Source organism: Vidua chalybeata, chromosome 20 (genome assembly GCF_026979565.1).
Source record: "Vidua chalybeata isolate OUT-0048 chromosome 20, bVidCha1 merged haplotype, whole genome shotgun sequence".
In the NCBI taxonomy this organism is placed as follows: Eukaryota; Metazoa; Chordata; class Aves; order Passeriformes; family Viduidae; genus Vidua; species Vidua chalybeata.
In genome coordinates, this window is record NC_071549.1 from 8781488 (window position 1) to 8798090 (window position 16603).

At 42.7% G+C, this 16603-nt stretch overlaps 1 protein-coding gene across 3 annotated transcripts in view; it reads left to right on the forward strand.

The window, feature by feature from the left end:
* Positions 1-16603, forward strand: part of VMP1 (vacuole membrane protein 1) — a 60126-nt gene that overhangs the window by 12480 nt on the left and 31043 nt on the right. For all 3 annotated transcript variants that reach the window (XM_053960925.1, XM_053960926.1, XM_053960927.1), the window contains 3 exons: positions 866-976; positions 12027-12194; positions 16205-16336. In XM_053960925.1, coding sequence (XP_053816900.1) covers positions 866-976; positions 12027-12194; positions 16205-16336 — 411 coding nt within the window. The remainder of the gene's footprint in view (positions 1-865; positions 977-12026; positions 12195-16204; positions 16337-16603) is intronic.

Consider the following 16603-nt stretch of genomic DNA (forward strand, 5'->3'; position numbering starts at 1 on the left):
TTTTAAAAACCAATTCCAACTGCTGTCACAGCTCTGAAATGAGCAGGTTCCCAGCTGCAGAGAACTTGCTTCCATCCCTCCTGTTGTGGTGTGGCACTGCCTGCCTGAGGGATCTGCACTTCTGGACCCTGAGTCCTGACTGCCCAGGCTTCCTTGAGCTTGCTGGGAAGAAACCTGATCCTCTGGGACTGCTGAGGGCAGTGCCACCCTCAGGTGACAGCCAGTGCAGGAGCTCCCTGTTAAGGAGGTGTCAGCCACGTGCACTTGGCATTTTCAAGATGTTTTTGTGCCCTGCAGGTTGGAGCCTGGATAAGAATGGTGTAAACTTCACCTGGGTGCTGTTGGTCCGTGGATGGTGTGAAATAATGGCCAGAACTTGCCGTGGCTTTCCCATATCCCCTCATTTCTGGGTGCAGCACACAAACCAGCATTTTAATGTTTTCTTAAAAGTAACAAACCTGCTACTCACTGCTCCAAGACACAACATCCAGCAGGCTCACTGGGAGTGCAGCTGACTTTATTCCTTTATTTAAACTGTTCAGGCATTTCCCTGAGCTGCCTGGGCTCTACTTGACACTGTCTGGGGCTTGCTCCTCCTGGGCCTGTTATGGATCTCAACCTCCTACTATTGAACCTGAATTTCCATCTATCTCCTTGGAAATTTGCTGATTCCAAAATGTGGTTTTTTTTTTTTCTTTTAAAAGTGCACTGTTTCCTCTACGTGTCTGTGCTGTTACTGTAATAAATTGAAAATAGAAGTATTTAGGAGTCTATTTCAGTCTGTGTTAGCTTGTAGCTTTATTTTCTCCCTTGGAGATTCCATAATTTTTTTTTTTTTTCTTTTTTTGTGACTTTCCTTGCTCAGTATGTGCGGTACATGGAGAAGAAGTTCTTCTGGTGTGCCTACTGGGTAGGATTGGGCATTCTGTCCTCTGTTGGGCTTGGAACAGGTCTCCACACCTTTCTGCTCTATTTGGTAAGGATATTTCCAGCCATGTCCTTTTTGAATTGAGTACTTTAATTGTTGCATATTTTAAAATCGGAAAACAAATAATTTTCTGCAAGTTCTAAACATTAAATACATCTAAAGTTGGTGCTCTGGAAAATGCTGTTCATGTTCTACACTGCATCACCTTGCTCTGTAGTTTGTAAGCTCTGTGTTTGTTGAACTGTGGATATTGGCCTGCTGTTGGTTAATCCTCACTTTGAAACAACGAGCCAAATCTGCAAGCTCTATGCTCTAATCTACTCATTTAAATGAAGCCTGTCCTACTGTGTACAGCTCAAGTGTTTCCATTTAAAATTTTTCAGAGTATTTTTTTAGTAGCTTAAAATCATCATTTTTCTAACTGAAGCCACCAAAACAGGCAGCTAGTTTAAAGTTCAGTCTGTATTTTGCTTTGAAAATAAGAGCAAGAACAATGTTTTTCTATAAAGATAAAATATTAAAATTTGCATGATGTTGTTTATCTCAATGTAGCTATGAAAGTCAGGGAAATGTTTGGGTGTGTTTTGCTTTTGGCCATTGGATTAGTTCCTGGGTTATGAAACCACTGTCCTGGATTCAAGAAGAGGATTCATGGCCACAAAATAATTAAAACCAGTTCATGCAACAAATGTCGTCTTGTATTTGGAACCATTACAGATGTTTACTTTCAGAGCTGCTTTAATCATTAACAATAACACAGAAAACACTACAGGAGACTCCTGCCTCTCCCCCCCAGCAGGGCAGTGCCTGGGAGATGGAATGGCATGGGATGAGCAGCCTCAGATTTGCTCTGAGTGTAGCTTCTCTCCTAAAGGTTGTGGAAGGAATTCCTGCTAAACAAAACCAAGTTTGTGCACTGAGCACTGTCAGACCCCAGGCCACTCAAAAATTATTTTGGCACATGAAATCTTCCTAACACAGCACCACTTCTTTTCTTAAAGGAGGTGGAACCTTTCTTTTAGTCTGTATTTAAAAATTAAAGTTCTAAATTACTTCAGTGTAGAAAAATTAAATTCCATAATACATCACTTTGATCATCCTGTGGGATAAGTGAACCTCATGGAAGTACTTAGGCCATGACTTGAGCTGACACTGAAATAATTTATAGGAAAGACAACTTTTCAGCTGGTTTATCAGTATAACTTATGGTGGCTGTTTGGGAGGTTAACAGCCTTCCAAAGATTACAGGGATGTGTCACCCAGGAAAAGAAATTGAGTTTAATATTGTTAGAGAAGGTATTATTTATTTGGAACATAAAAGGGAAGGCTTCACATAACTTTGTTAGGAGGGGGAAACAGACTGAATCGATTACACTGAGTAATTAGAAGGTGGTTATGGAGTAAAGTGTAATAAAAATGTACCATCAACATCTAAAGTGTAAACACTACAGGAGAAATACTGTTTTGCTTTAAATATATGAGGCAGATAAGCATGTTCCTGTTTCATTGAGGGAATTCCGTGAAGGCAGTGAATGCCGGAACAAGGAGAAGCTAGGATTTGTTTCCCTTTTTTTTTCTCCTGAGCAAGATTCAGTGATTAGCGTGGTCAATTAACACCTTCTGGGCACTGCCTGAGCACCTCATGGTTTACACCTCGGTGGAAACCACGCGGTTGTTGCCACTAGGTGGCAGAGGGAGTGTAAAAACAGCAGCTCCTGACCCTAACAAACCGTGTTTGAACTGTTAATATTCTTATCACTGCAGCTGTACCAGCAAGGTGTACATGGAATATGTTATCACTGTAGTAAAACAGTGCTTGATATCTGCTCAGTGTGAGAGGGAACAAGCAGTACTAACCTGAGGCTGCTGCTGCAGCTTTTAGGGGTGAACTCTTTCAGAGTGGTGTTCTGGATTTAACCCATCTGGAAACAATGCAATTAGAAGCTCCAGCTCTCAAAGGGAGGAGCTGTAACTATTTTGCTTTGTTAATTGTACAGCAGTTCTCTGTAAAAGTAGAAATATGACACATTAAGTGGGGCTCTCAATATTAACTTCTGCATTGCCACTGTTCTGCTTTCCATGGTCCATATACTTGAATTATATTTCTTCATAATGGTAAAACTTATTCTTCTGTTGACTCAAAGAAACGAAAAGTTACAAAACAAATCCTCCCCTGCTTTAGTGCCTGGATTTGCTGGCAATAGAGAATAGACCCAGTAAGTGCTTTCAAATTGCTTTTAATTAATTGCTCATTTTAAAGCTGTATGTACAGGGAGATTGTTGGGAATGCAATTACATGCTGGGAGAACAATGCCCTTGGGCCCACCCATGTGGTGCTGAGCTCTGCTGGGACTTGCAGCACTGTCTGTGCCACTGAGGGCACGTGGAGGAATTGATGGCATGTAGGCACCTGCTCAGGCTCCTTCAGCTGTCACACAGGTGCATCTGAATGAAATACACTGGATTAGCCATTTACTGCATATGGCCATTCCCAAGCACTGGGCAGGCCGTGGAAGTGGTTATGCAATGGCTGCAGGATATGAATGACTCTGATGTTTGCTTTCCCTGGCCTGCTTAGCTGTTTTTGCAGTGTTGAAAACTGTCAGTTGTCTGCAACCTTCAGAGCATCTCTCACCAGCTGCTTTTTGGAGCTGCTTTCCGGTGCCAGGAGAGATCCCGGGGTTAGCTGAGAAGAGAGTACTTGGAAATTGCTAAAAGTAGAATTTAAGGCAGCCTCAGTGTGGGAGGCTGCTGCTGCCTCAGGATCATTTCAGTTCACATCCGATTTGGGATTTTTTTGGTCACCAATCCTTGGTGCAAGAGGGACAGGTCGAGTGTGGCAGTTTTGATACCAGGCTTTTAATTGCTGTTCCTGTGATTGGAGAGCTTTCTATATGTTAGAAAGGGCCTTGATGTGTCAGTTCCTCGTTTAATGCTGCTTCCTTAGTTGTTGCCAGCACTGGATGTAAAATCTGACATGGCTTTTTGGGAAACAATTCTCGTGCTGCACTTGGCACTGAGCTAAGGGCTGGCACAGAGCAGATCTTCAACGCAGGAGCAGGGAAGCAGGCCACTCTTCCAAGAATCCTTTCCATTCTGACACTTTCAAAACAAGCCTGCTGGCTTATTTTCCTGAAGCCCATTAAAGGTTTTTCACAATTCTTTAAAAACAACCCTTAAAAATAGGAATCATGATGTGGTTCTGTAGGAAATAAAACTATTATGATTAATGACTCCAAATACTGGTTTTAGCAGTACATGGCTTTTTCCTCGGTCCTGAGATGTTTTCTGTTGGTGGTAGATTAAAATACGAGCAGCATGAATCACCTCATTACCAGCAGAGGATGGCTGAGGGTAACTCATGAGGAATTTTTGGTGTTTGTACATCTCTGAGAGATCTTTGCTGCTGAAAATGAATGAATTGAGGTGGCGGTGCCGGAGGGGACAGGAGGTGCAGTGCTGGGTTGGGATCATGGGCTGAGGCCATCCCCACCCAAAGCTTCTGCCTCATGCTTTGGTTTCACTTCAGCTCTGAAAAACGGATTTTTGTCAAAGATGTGGCCAAAGAAAACGTGCTTAAAACAAGTGGTTGAGGGCGCGGTAACGCCGCCTCTCCCTGGGGAAGTGAAATCCCTGAGGGGATGAATGGCACCGAATTCCTCACCCCTCAAAAGCTCAGGGCGAGCTCTGGCTGTGTTTGCATTGTTGGTGTTTTTGGTGCTTAAATGTGGACTTTGTTTGCTCAGGGGGGCTCGGCTGAGGGGGTACATTTTTATTTAACTGCTGAGGGGGTTTGTGCTGGTGGCCGGGCCCTGGGTGAGCACAAACAGGAAATGTGAGGTACAATAGCAATGGTTGTGCTGAGGTCCAGCCCGGATATTTCGGCACTGGAATATGTGGGTTTGTCAGGAATTCTTACAGTGCTGCTCGGCAGCAGAGTGGAAGAGGGCACAGCAAAAAAATAAAGAGCAGAAATACAGAAAAAAATAAAAAAATAAAGAGCAGAAATGTGCCTTTAAAGAGAAAAATGAGTCAGAAAGGCAGTGCCCTTATTGCCTGTGCTGCCCTGAGAGAGCAAGGCTGGGTTTGTCTGTTCTGAGAGCTCAGCATCTCACTTTCATTCTGAATTGGTTCCCCGCACCAGGGGTCACATTCTGGCCTCCCCAAACAGTCAGAGTTTGCAGCTGAAATGAGCTGTGTTGGCCCTACCCAAACTGGTTTAGGTTAGAATTTGAAGATTTAAAAGCCAGACACTTGTGCAATAATGAGTTCATTATCTTGGAAAAAAAATATGTTGGTGGTGTAAATAATTTTAAAAAAACCAAACCCACACAAATAAATGGTTTCCTGTCAGGACTACTAAAAGCTTTTTAAAGTCATACCTAATTCCTTTTAGTTCTGTTGTTCCAGGAGCTGAGCTTGTAAGAGGACTCATGATAAAAATTACTTAAGTCCCTCTTAAAAGAGAAGCTCACAGAACAGGACTTACTCCTCTTTTACAGAGTAGACAGAAGAATTTAGAAACCCACACAACTTATTCTCATTTTCTTTTCTCAGTTTACTTCCTCGTGACTAACACAGGAGTATTTTCATAGTAATTTTCAGCTTCAGGAGAGGTTTTGCTCTCCATGCAGATCATTCAAAACTATTGTGAGTAACCCAGAAAATGATGGTTCTGTGTGCAAAGGAAAAAGTGAGAAACAAAGGCTGAGCTGCCTCAGCCAGGTGGGAGGTGCAGCAGTGCCCCCCTTCCCAGCGCTGAATTCTTCTTGTGAAGTGAGGTGTTCATTTCCAGCCCTCACTGTTCTCCAATTCTCATGTCAGCTTGCAAGCCTAAAACAAAGGAAATAAAAAAGGGTTCTGTCTAATACATGTTCTCACGTTATTGCTATTGCATTGCCGAGGTGCTTGAAAGAAGAATATGTGGAGGGTGCAGAAGGCAGAAATTAATTCTAAAATAAGTTGAAATGGAGCCTGTTGGTGTGAGGGTCGTTTTTGTCTCTTACTCTGTCGTTTGTTTCTTTCTTGCCTTTAAACTACTTCATCCAGCTGTCCTAAGCTTTCTACAATGAACTGAAATATCCTGGAATACGTGAATCAACATAAAACTTTTTTTGAAAATCACTTTTGCAATTATCTCCCCAGAAATTCCTGCTTCCAGCACACGTGGGCTCTGTTCTGCTTGAAACGGCAGCATTGACATTAATAACGCACTGCTGAACTGGGAGGCTGGACACTGCTGCTAAATCAGTTGTGCAGTCTGGCTGTTCCTTAAATCTTCTGGTGGCTCGCTTGCATTTGAAAAATCTGAGGTGAAAAGTGGTGTTTTCAAGGAGAAGAAGGTTCATTTGAAGTCTTGGTCCCCCTGAGTGCTCCTGTTGTTGTGTAGGACGGCCTTGGATATCTGCAGAGAGTAAACCCAACACTGCTGGCTTAGGTCAGGCTGTGCAAGAGCAGTCCCGGGGTGGTGGAGGAGTTAATGGGGTGATGGAGGAGTTAATGGGACGGTGGCTGCGCCCTTTTCTTCTCCTGAAGGTTGATGGACTTTACCTTTTAGAAGCTGACGCCCTGTTTTCATTATCTGCTCTCCACTTCCTCAACGTTTGTTCTGTCAGATCTCTGCCGGGAGGGCACATTGTGTTTTTTCCACATCTGCTCCCTTAGAGTTTCTGTGTTTTTTGGTTTTTTTTTTTTTTTTTTTTTTTTAATGCACAGCCTGAACTTTATACCTTTCATGTCCTGCTTCCTGGAGCAGGTTGAAAATACCAATAATTGTGCAGAACGGTCTCTAATTGGAGATTCTAAAGCCAATCACCACTGCTGGTGGCAATTTGAATAAATGCTGAGGTTTACTTTTCAGATATGAGGGGGTGGCTAGGGAAGGGCAAGGAGAGAACACTGACAGAGTATTTTATGATTTTATTAATGCTTTTCTGTCAGCAGCAGAAGATAAATTTGAATTCTTGCAATTGTGCCTTCCCCTGACATGAGTCTATCTGTTCCTACAGAAAGTAATGTAGGCACAGCCTTAAAAAAAATCTGCTTTTCATGTTACTCCTTAGAGCAGCACCGTGGCCCTTTACACAGACAGTGGTGCCATGTGCTGCTCCCTCAGTGGCTCTTGTTTAGTCAAATTCAGAGGTTATGGCTGATCATTTGATCATTTGGAATTTCCATCAGCTCTGCACTGTGGGGCAAGGCTTGGCTGAAGCGGGAATAGAAACTTAACCACAGCCACGTGAGTGTAAAATTAATACACAGCTTGAAATGCTGTGGAGGTCTTCTAAACCCAGCCCTGACCACTTGATGGATGTTGGTGTCACTTGAGGATGCTCTAGGTACAGGATCCTCTGTCCCCAGCCCTGATTTCCAGCCAGCACCACATACCAGACGTTATAAAATCATGAGACATTTTAATCTCATAGCACAGACAGACAGACAAACTGCACATATTTACCAGCCACCTCCAGACCAAGCTTCTCCCTCTTAATCACAGAGCAGTTCTCTCTGTGGGTAGTTGTCCACTGCTCTCAGAGATAAAAAAGATGCTGTAACTGTGGTGTGACTTTCTGGAGAGGTGTAATGACTTCATGGATAAGTATGGGATGAGTCGTGGCCTGGGGCACCACTCAGAGGATGTTTCCCATGAGAAGCAAGCTTTTATTTTTCTAATTTATCTCCATCAACTGCATCATGACATGTTCCCCCCCTGTGCAAAGGCTGAGTCTTGAACCCAGTGTGAAGAGCAGGGTATCCATGGAGGAAAGCAGATTTTTATTGCATTAAGTTCAGCAAGGAGTTCAGGGTAATATTTTTCTTGCTGGCAGACATATCACTTTTCTTTGAGAAATGTTTCTAAATTAAAGCCAGTCTAAAATTATATCTTCCCCAAAAATAAAAGGTTAAAATTAGATGTGGTTGTTCTTGTATCACTTGAGCAGCCTGGCTGTATCTGTGAAGGGGCATGTGAGAAACCAACACTTGATACAGGATTTGTTTGGAGCTTTAATTGACTTCCCAGTCCAGGTGCTCAGAATGATTAATAATGTGAAAATAGGATTCATTTTTAATTGGATATTCAGTCACTTTTCCTTATGGTAAAGACTGTCTGCTGTAAGAATTATACAGATCAGCATGTTTTTAAGGATTTTAACTCGTGATTTTTTTTACATGTGGCTGCTGTCCTCTTTCTACTTCCACAGATGAATTTCCAAGCATAATTTACAGATAAAAAGATTTTTACTTTCCAGAAATTTCATAATACATCACTCTAAGTTACTTCTTTGCCATTCCAACTTGGGTGCCTTCAACCACTGGAATAAAACTCCTTTGAAGGCCTGTGAGTTCAAGAGTTCGAAGTTACCTTCTCTGAGACATTGGGGTTGTGCAGACAGGGATTTCCGAACTCCCCTGAACTGCTGTTGCTAAGAAATAGATTTATGTTGAGTTCATCTCGATGAGCAAATCCTGTCTTGTTTGATTTGCAAATTGTACAGATATTTCTAACACATCACATTCCGGCCTGACCACAGGCTCCTTCTGGTCGTCAGCAGTGGCAAGCGAATGTTTCTCACCCGAGTCAGCAGAATGCTTCTCAATTTCTCCTCTGCTATCATTTTTTAGTGCCTCCTGCAGCTTAAAAGGAAAAAAAAAAATCATTGGAAGAGGGTGAGGGAGAGACAGTTGGTGTTCAGGATCTTACATGCCTTGAGTTTTCCTGGTTTGGCCAGGAGCACATCTGAATTGCCTGGGATTTAGTGTTGGGTGTGATGGGGTTTGGAGCACTTTTGTCCTTTTCAAAGGTAGAGCTACAGTCGCAGTCCCAAGGGGGACATCTGAGGGGACTTCCCCAAGTGTTGAAACAAACTGAGCTATTGCAGGGAGGCAAAACACTCAGCATTTCCTGCGGCCCCACGCAGAGGAGGAGGAGAGGGCGGGGAAGGTGTTATTTGTGAAGAGGATTAAAAAACTGGATGAGAATGAATCCTCCTGGCTGTAGAGCCAGGGGTTTTCCAAAGCTGGCACCTCGAGCCTGTTTGAAGCTGGTTCCCTGCTCCATTCAGAGTTAAGCCATCACTAAACAGAAATGAACCCCCTCAATCCTCCTGCTCTCCTCCCAGCCCTGGGCCTCTTCAGCCAAGCATTGTCTGGAGGTACCCAGGGCTCTGGGGAAGCTCCAAAAGCAGATGCTGGGGGTGCTGCTCTGAGCCTGGCCTGGGACAGAGTCCCTGTGACCCACAGGACACCCAGACACGGGAGGAGGACACGGGGTTGCTCTGCCTCCCGTCGCCTCGCTCCGGTTCCGTGCCACACTTCATCACTCCGAACAAACCATTTGCACTTTATTCCTCATTCCAGCTCAAATGTGGCTTCTGTGGCTTCCACCACTCCAACTTTTTTTCCATTATAGAATTGTTTACATTGCTCTGGGAGAGTTCTGTTCCCTTGGCCTGGCCTTCAGGTGGCCGTTCGCAGCTGTTTGGTGAAATGCCTTTTTTTTTTCTTTTTCCATTGGCTACTCCCTGTGAAATTTTTCCTTTTGCAGACATTTGTTGAGACTGGGAGGGCTCTCAACAGGAGGTTTTGGAGGTTGTTCAGCCACTTGCAGGGTGGCAGCTCTGCTGGGAGGGGCTCTTGCAGCATCTCCACTTGGGCATTTTGTCCTTGTGTGCTCCCCTGGGATTTTAGGACTTGCTTTATCCACTTTGGGAAGAAATTTGGGTGATGCTGAAGCCTTGCAAGGGCTGGGGGCTGCTTGTCACTACTGATAGTAGAGATTCAATTAGTCTCTTGCTATTCTAAATGAGCTGGCTGTAGTTCCTCTGTGCTGTGGTGTGTATTCCAAATTTTGTGGAAGTGAAAGCCCCACCTCTGGATTCAGTATCTCACTGCTTTGGCCATGGCCTCGAGGGAATGAGGGAATGGTCATTTACAACTCAAACACGGGGGAATTTCCTCCATGCAAATCTGCCTTTCAGGAGAGTTTCACTGCAAATTTCTGCAGGTGAAAACCATTAATTTTGGGATGAAGGCTTGAGACCTATTTTTTTTTTTTTTTTTTGGTCCCAAGGTAGCTGTCAGATCTAGGGAGGGGCAAGCAGGGGATGGGATTAAATTCCCCAAATTTCAGAGTGGAGAAAGGGTTCCCAGGTTTGCCACAAATATACTTTACAATTTTAGGGAGGTTTCAGATCTCTTTGCATCTGCCCTTGATGAGTGGAATAGAGATGTTATTTATTTAGCTCTGAAGCTGCTGTGGAGATGATCTTGCTAAAGGTACCAAGAAGTTTATTGCCATTAGGACCTATAGAAATATTAATAATATAAATTATTACTCCTTGGTTCATTCTTCCACTCTTTGTTCTCCCTTCCATATCAAAATCTCTCTTGTGTATCAATTTCTGGATCCCCTCTTTTTCAGTTTTATTTCACTGAACCTTTTTCTTCTCCTCAAGAGAGACTGTGCCTCATTTATCATCTCACAGGTTTTGTATTTCTGCAATCCACAGCACTTGGAATGAGTCTCCTGTAAAGCAACAATGAATAAATAAAAGCATTTTCTTGCTCTCAGAGCAGCTTGTCCTCTACCAATTGCATGCCAGAAGAATAGGTTTCTTTGGAATTGTTTGCATATGACAACAGTAGTTGCAGCTGCTATACAGAAAATATAACTGAGATTTCATTTCAACATTCTTAATTCACTGCCACTGAAAAATTACAGTGTGGATGTCGTTGCTGTGAAATGTTGGTGGCTGAACCTCATCTCCCAGCAAATCCAGGAGCGCTGGAGCTTCCCCTTTTGTGTGGGACCTGCGCTGGAATTTCACCCTTTAATGTGCAAATGAAGCTTTTGGGGCTGGATGTGTCCCTGGCTCCTGCATTTCAAAGGGAGCTCTGGGAGCCCTGAGCAGGGCTCAGCTCTGTCACACTTTCCCTCTGCTCTGTAATAAATTCAGCTTTGATTTTTTTTTTTGGGGGGGGGGGGGTAAATCAAACTCCCCTTATTGCTCTAATAAAATGAAAATAAATTAAGATCGCAGATAAAAACGTAGATGAAAATTGCTGGCAATATTTCCCAGCACGATGTCAAAACCTATCAAATAATGAAGAGCAGAAGTTAAGTTTGTGTAATTTGTTCTGCACTTAATGAAACTTGCAGATTTATTTAAATGTGTGGGTTTGCATAAAGATCTCACTTTAATGCAGTAATTTTATTTTTTTTCCCCTCCCTCTTCCCTGGACAGTGTTTCCATGACCTCTGTTAAGTGATTGTTTTTTAGCTACAATGTCTGGTGTTCAGATTGTTTGAATTGCTTCTCAACTCTTTTGTATTAAAAATAATGGCAATTCTTTCAGGTTTTTAAACTATGTAGCAGTTCATTTCTTGAATAGATTTTTATGCTCCTTTTATTTGGAGGTCTGTCCAAAAAAATCTTCAGTGTAAGATGGAGACTAAAATTAATTCAGTTAAAAGGTATTTAAATAACGTTTAAGTTTTGAATTACATTTCAAACCATTCTGTAGGAAAAAGCACTGAGGTCACTTTCTTGTTTACTCAGAAAAAACAGACACAAATTAAATAACTGGTTGTTGGAGAAAAATACAGAAGTTAAGGAAGTCTGCTGCAAGATGTCATTAAACCCAGTCATTAAAAAAATCAATATATAATTTAAATGCCTAATCCTCTAAAAGCAGCAGTAGGGAAAACACCTCCTCTAATAAAGCTGTAGGTCATAAATACTTGAAGGAGAACATTGTAAAATATTTGAAAATTCCTGTTTTTTATTTCTCTTTGGCAACCTTCTAAGTGGCAGGGCAAAAGCTGAAAGGCTCCCTAACATTTCAGTGGATCAAAAGAAATATTTAATTTTTTTAAAAGTACATTAGTAGCTCGACATTGTGATTCAGATGGTCTTAAAAGAAACTCCAACAAACAAGAATTTTACATAAATTACATTATTTAAAGAGAGAAGCACTAAGTTTTAGCCTAGGGACAAATGTGGAGGGGGGAGGAGGGGGCTAATTTTAATTTTTATTCTAACTCACATAAAATACAAATTAAATTTCTTTGTTTTTTTTTTTTTTTTTTTCTTTTCAGGGTCCACACATAGCCTCAGTCACTCTTGCTGCCTATGAATGTAACTCTGTGAATTTCCCTGAGCCTCCTTACCCAGATCAAATTATCTGCCCTGATGAGGAGACAACTGAAGGCTCCATCTCCTTGTGGGCAATCATCTCAAAAGTCAGGCTGGAGGCCTGCATGTGGGTAAGGCTTGTCTAAAAACCTGCAAATTCCATTTGTGTGTTTAATTTCTGTGGCCAGCAATAGACAAAAATTCCTCAGTTAGCAGAATAACGATGCCCAAGGTAATGTGAGAAGTGAACCTTTTAGCCCTGATCATTTTAATGCTTTTTAATAGGATATTCCTGGGATATTTTTATTAGCTGCAGTGCTGTTTGCTAAATACCAGCAGAGAACTTGAAGGCTGTTGATGTAAAAAGTAAATTTTAGGAAGGGTGTCTGCACCCCAGATGATCTGGCTGCTCTCAGGTCTAAACAAGAAATAATTCCAATAATTTTGGGGCTGTAACAAGAGTGAAGCTGCAGTTCCTCATCTGCAGGACTCAGGACCTCGTCTCACAGCTTGTTCTGGGCTGCAGCAGTAAATTGCAGTTAATTAAAAAGTGTTCTTTTCCACATTTTGACATATTTTACTTCTGTTTCTCTGCCTGTTTCCACTTTTCACTTAAAAGCTGACCTGCTTTTCCTGTTTTAAGTGAATCAGGGTCTTAGGAAACGCTGTCATTGGAACTTCCTTTCTGTTTTCCTCCTTTTTTTTCTCTGCAGCTTCTCGTAGAAGTTTAATTTTTGGAGGATTTTGGTTAGCCAGGCTGTTTCTTTCATTACATGTTGATCATTTCAAATTGCAGTTTACACAGATGCATCTGCTGTGAACTACATGCCAAATTAACTTTATTTTGCTGCTGACTTCCTGTCCTAGCTGCTGATTTAATTACTAAATTCTTGGTTGTCCAACTCAAATGCAGAGAAAGGAAATTCTAAAAACAGTATCTGATGCCTGCCCTGATATTTTTAATATATAAGGCAACTGGTCACTACAATTTTTTAAATAGCAGCAGTTGTGTTATTTGCAAAAATTCCAGTCAGGTTGTTTGAGTTTAGAGACTAAAATCAAAATAGTAACAGAGAAAGTGGACTCACAGCCCTGTCAAAAAGCAAAATACAGCTTAAATTTCACTCTTAATGAAAGGCCAGAATTGCCTGAAAGCTCAGTAAGTAGCTAATCATACAAATACTTACAAGACTATAAATATATCTAAGATTTCTTTGTATTTTCTTCCTCATCCCCCTCTGCTGAAGTCTGTTTAATAGAGACAAGCAATAAAAATGGCATTTACAGCTACGTTTCTAGGGTTGCAAAATAAAAATGCAGCTGAGGGTAAACATCTCTTGCTTCATCTGCAGCATGTAAAAAGTGAGCTATGAGGAGAATTAAGTTCAGAAATGAGTGAGCAGAGTGGCAGCCTCTGGAATCTCGTGTCCTCCAGAGCAGCCATGAGGGAGAACAAGCAGTGCCTTCGTGGCCTGAGCTCCTTGGATTAGATTAGGGAAAGGACAAGGGAATAGGAACATTTGTATCCCACTTTTTCACCCTTTCCCCCCCTTCTTCAAATTCCCTGTCAGCTACCTTTGCTCTGAACTCTGTCTCCTCTGGGTTTTCCCTGGGGAGCATCCTCTGTCCTCCAGTGGTGTCTCTGTAATGTTATGCTTTCTTGGAATGTTTCGTGAGTACATAAACATTGCTTGCTAATTTCCTGTAAGCCAAATCAAGTTGGCAATTGCTGCTGCTCTGCTTCCAGAGTGTTTCTTTTGTCCTAATTCCAGCTCACTTCTTATGGAAGCTGTGGAAGAGAGTTATTTTGGATTCTGTCACTCTTAAGCTAAATGTCCACTTAGCAAAGATAATGGTGACTTCCAGAAAGTGAAAAGGCTGATTTTTGCAGATCACCCCAGGATGACTTTGCAGAGCTGTGGCTGTAAAGCTGCCCAGGCTGAGTGTCCTGTGAGCTGAAATGTGAGGATTTATCTGCACAAGGGTCACCAAACCATCAGCAGCCAACTTCAACTAGAGATTCAGATCATTCCTAGTCCCCAGCGTGTCAGTGATGGCCATTCCTGCTGATAATGAGTGTTACAAGGATTAAATATCCCTGTGCCCAAGGAATTATTAGGTGGGATGAAAATGATGCTTTTTTCAATCCCTGTAAAAGCTGGCTCCAGCAGCCCTGGCCTGCAGAAGGACTCAGAAACAATCTCTTAGGTGAATGCCAGTTTTCACAGCCTCCCATCCCACAGGGACAAGGAATTCAATAGTGCCCTATATTTTTAATGTGTTGCAGCCTTTTTGGTTTTTTACAAGAAATAAGGGGAAAGAATAAAAATGTTTAATTGCTCGGGATTAGCAGAACAGGCTGCCTGTGTCCTGAGCAGGATCAAATCTGTTTAAAGGACTCTTTCTAGTGGAGTCATTTCCCAGTTTCCTTTTCTGAATGTAAAAGAATTTTGATTAGCATTTGCCTTTCCAATTTGTTGTGAGTCCAAGGAATCTCCATGTAAAACTGGCATTCAGAGTTAAACGGTGAAAAATATCTAATGTTACAAAAAGCAGTTAAATAGTTACTGGTTTGGAACCCTTAATTGCTGCTTTTTTCTTTTTTTTTTTTTTTTTTTTTTTGCTTTTATGCACTTAAGGAACCTATCTCCTGCAGACATGAAATCATATGATTTTTGTTGCACTTCTGAAATGTTTTGTAATAATGAGCATGTGACTTATCCAATTTAAAGAAAGTTCATGTCCAGTACACACATGCAAACCTCTTCCTCAGTTCACAGAACGAAGCCAAGGCAAATTGGCAGAGCCTGGAGGAGCAATGTGACTTTTTCTTCTTGCATCACCCTGAGAACATAACCTCAAGTTAATTTTTCTGAAGTGTTCTTGCTACTGTTTTCAGGCTTATCTTCCCCTTGTGCCAGAAATATGCAGATTAATGAAGTTCAGCTTGCTGCAGTAATTTAATTTTTTTTCCTGTGGAAAACAAGGGCATAAACATTTGAGGCCTTGTGCACTTTGGGTGCTTAAACTGAGAATTTAACAGCTTGGGTAACTGCGGTGGTATTTAAAACCACAACCTGTTGATTTGGAATAGCCACAGCAGCTGGAATTCTTGCTTGCAGCTGTGTCTAGAGCAGGAACAAAGGAAATTGAAAAGCTTTCACGTTGCTTCAAAGGAGGAGAAAAGCATTTGTTACTCACTGCTGACCCTGGGAGAGAAAAGCCATCTGCAGGGAGCACATTCCCGTGCAGTGCCCAGCTATTGTCTCTTACCTGCCCTAAATTTAAACCATCCTGAGTTAATTCCAAGTTCCTGTTCCATTAGCCTCTGTTTATCCATATGTTCAATCTTAGCTTGCCTCTCTTTTTTCCCTTGGTTAAGCTAAAGCTGCCTTTACCCACAAGACTGAAATGAGTCATTTGATGTCCTGAGAAAACAAATACAATTTTCCTGCGGTGAGAAAGCAGCCGTCCTTTCATCTGGGGTTGGCTCCAGCTATCCCAGCTGAAGGAGAGGGAAGACTCAAGCTCAGGCTTTGCTTAACCTTTTTTTCCCTTGCTGTAGTAAAACCTGAGTCTGTTTTCTAACAAACACTTGCCCAGAGTCTCATGACTGAACAAGCAAACTCCGGGACAGCACCGGGGAGGAGCTCCTGGATGATTCTGGAGGCCCCTGGGGATCAAGGGTTGTCACATGCTGGGGAATGTGTCTGGCATCATGTGGTGGGGTGAGACACAGCAGTGCTGACTCAGGATGTGGGGGACAGCAGGGATGGGATGTGGGGGACAGCAGGGATGGGATGTGGGGGACAGCAGGGATGGGATGTGGGGGACAGCAGGGCCACCAGCTCCAGCCTCCCACGGCTCCGGCCACGCGCTGCTCCACGGGGCCCCAGGGATGCACAGGTCGTGTCTCCTTGACCCTGCAACCGCCAGGCTTTCCCCTGCACAGGGAAAAGAAAGGGAAACAGGGATTCAAAGGGATCAGCATTCTGTTGGAAATGATGGGAATTCTGAGCTGGTGGATGAAAGCAAACTGCTCCAAACAGCTGGTCTTGTCGGCTCGGAGAATGGCCACAGGATCACGTGTTTTGTGTTTGGGAATAAACAGGAAAATAAATCAGGGTTGTTCTCTTCCCAGGGTGCTGGCACAGCCATTGGAGAGCTGCCCCCCTATTTTATGGCGAGGGCAGCGCGGCTGTCGGGTGCTGAACCTGATGATGAGGAGTACCAGGAATTCGAGGAGATGCTGGAACACGCAGAGACTGCACAAGTAAGGACAGCGTGTGAAACAACAGAGTTAATAAAGCACAGAGCAACTCCGAGGGAGTAAATAACCATTCCAATTAAACCAGAAGGGGCCAAAGAATCAGTTGGTGTGAGTTCACAATAGACTTCCCAGGGATGGAAAAAGATCCTGCACTGGGTGATACCTGTGGTGATGGGAGGACAAGAGTGCAGCTTGTTGAAGCAGATAAAGTAGTGCAGCCAAGTATTTGCTACAATACTGCAATTATTTAGAGTTCCAAGAACAGCACAA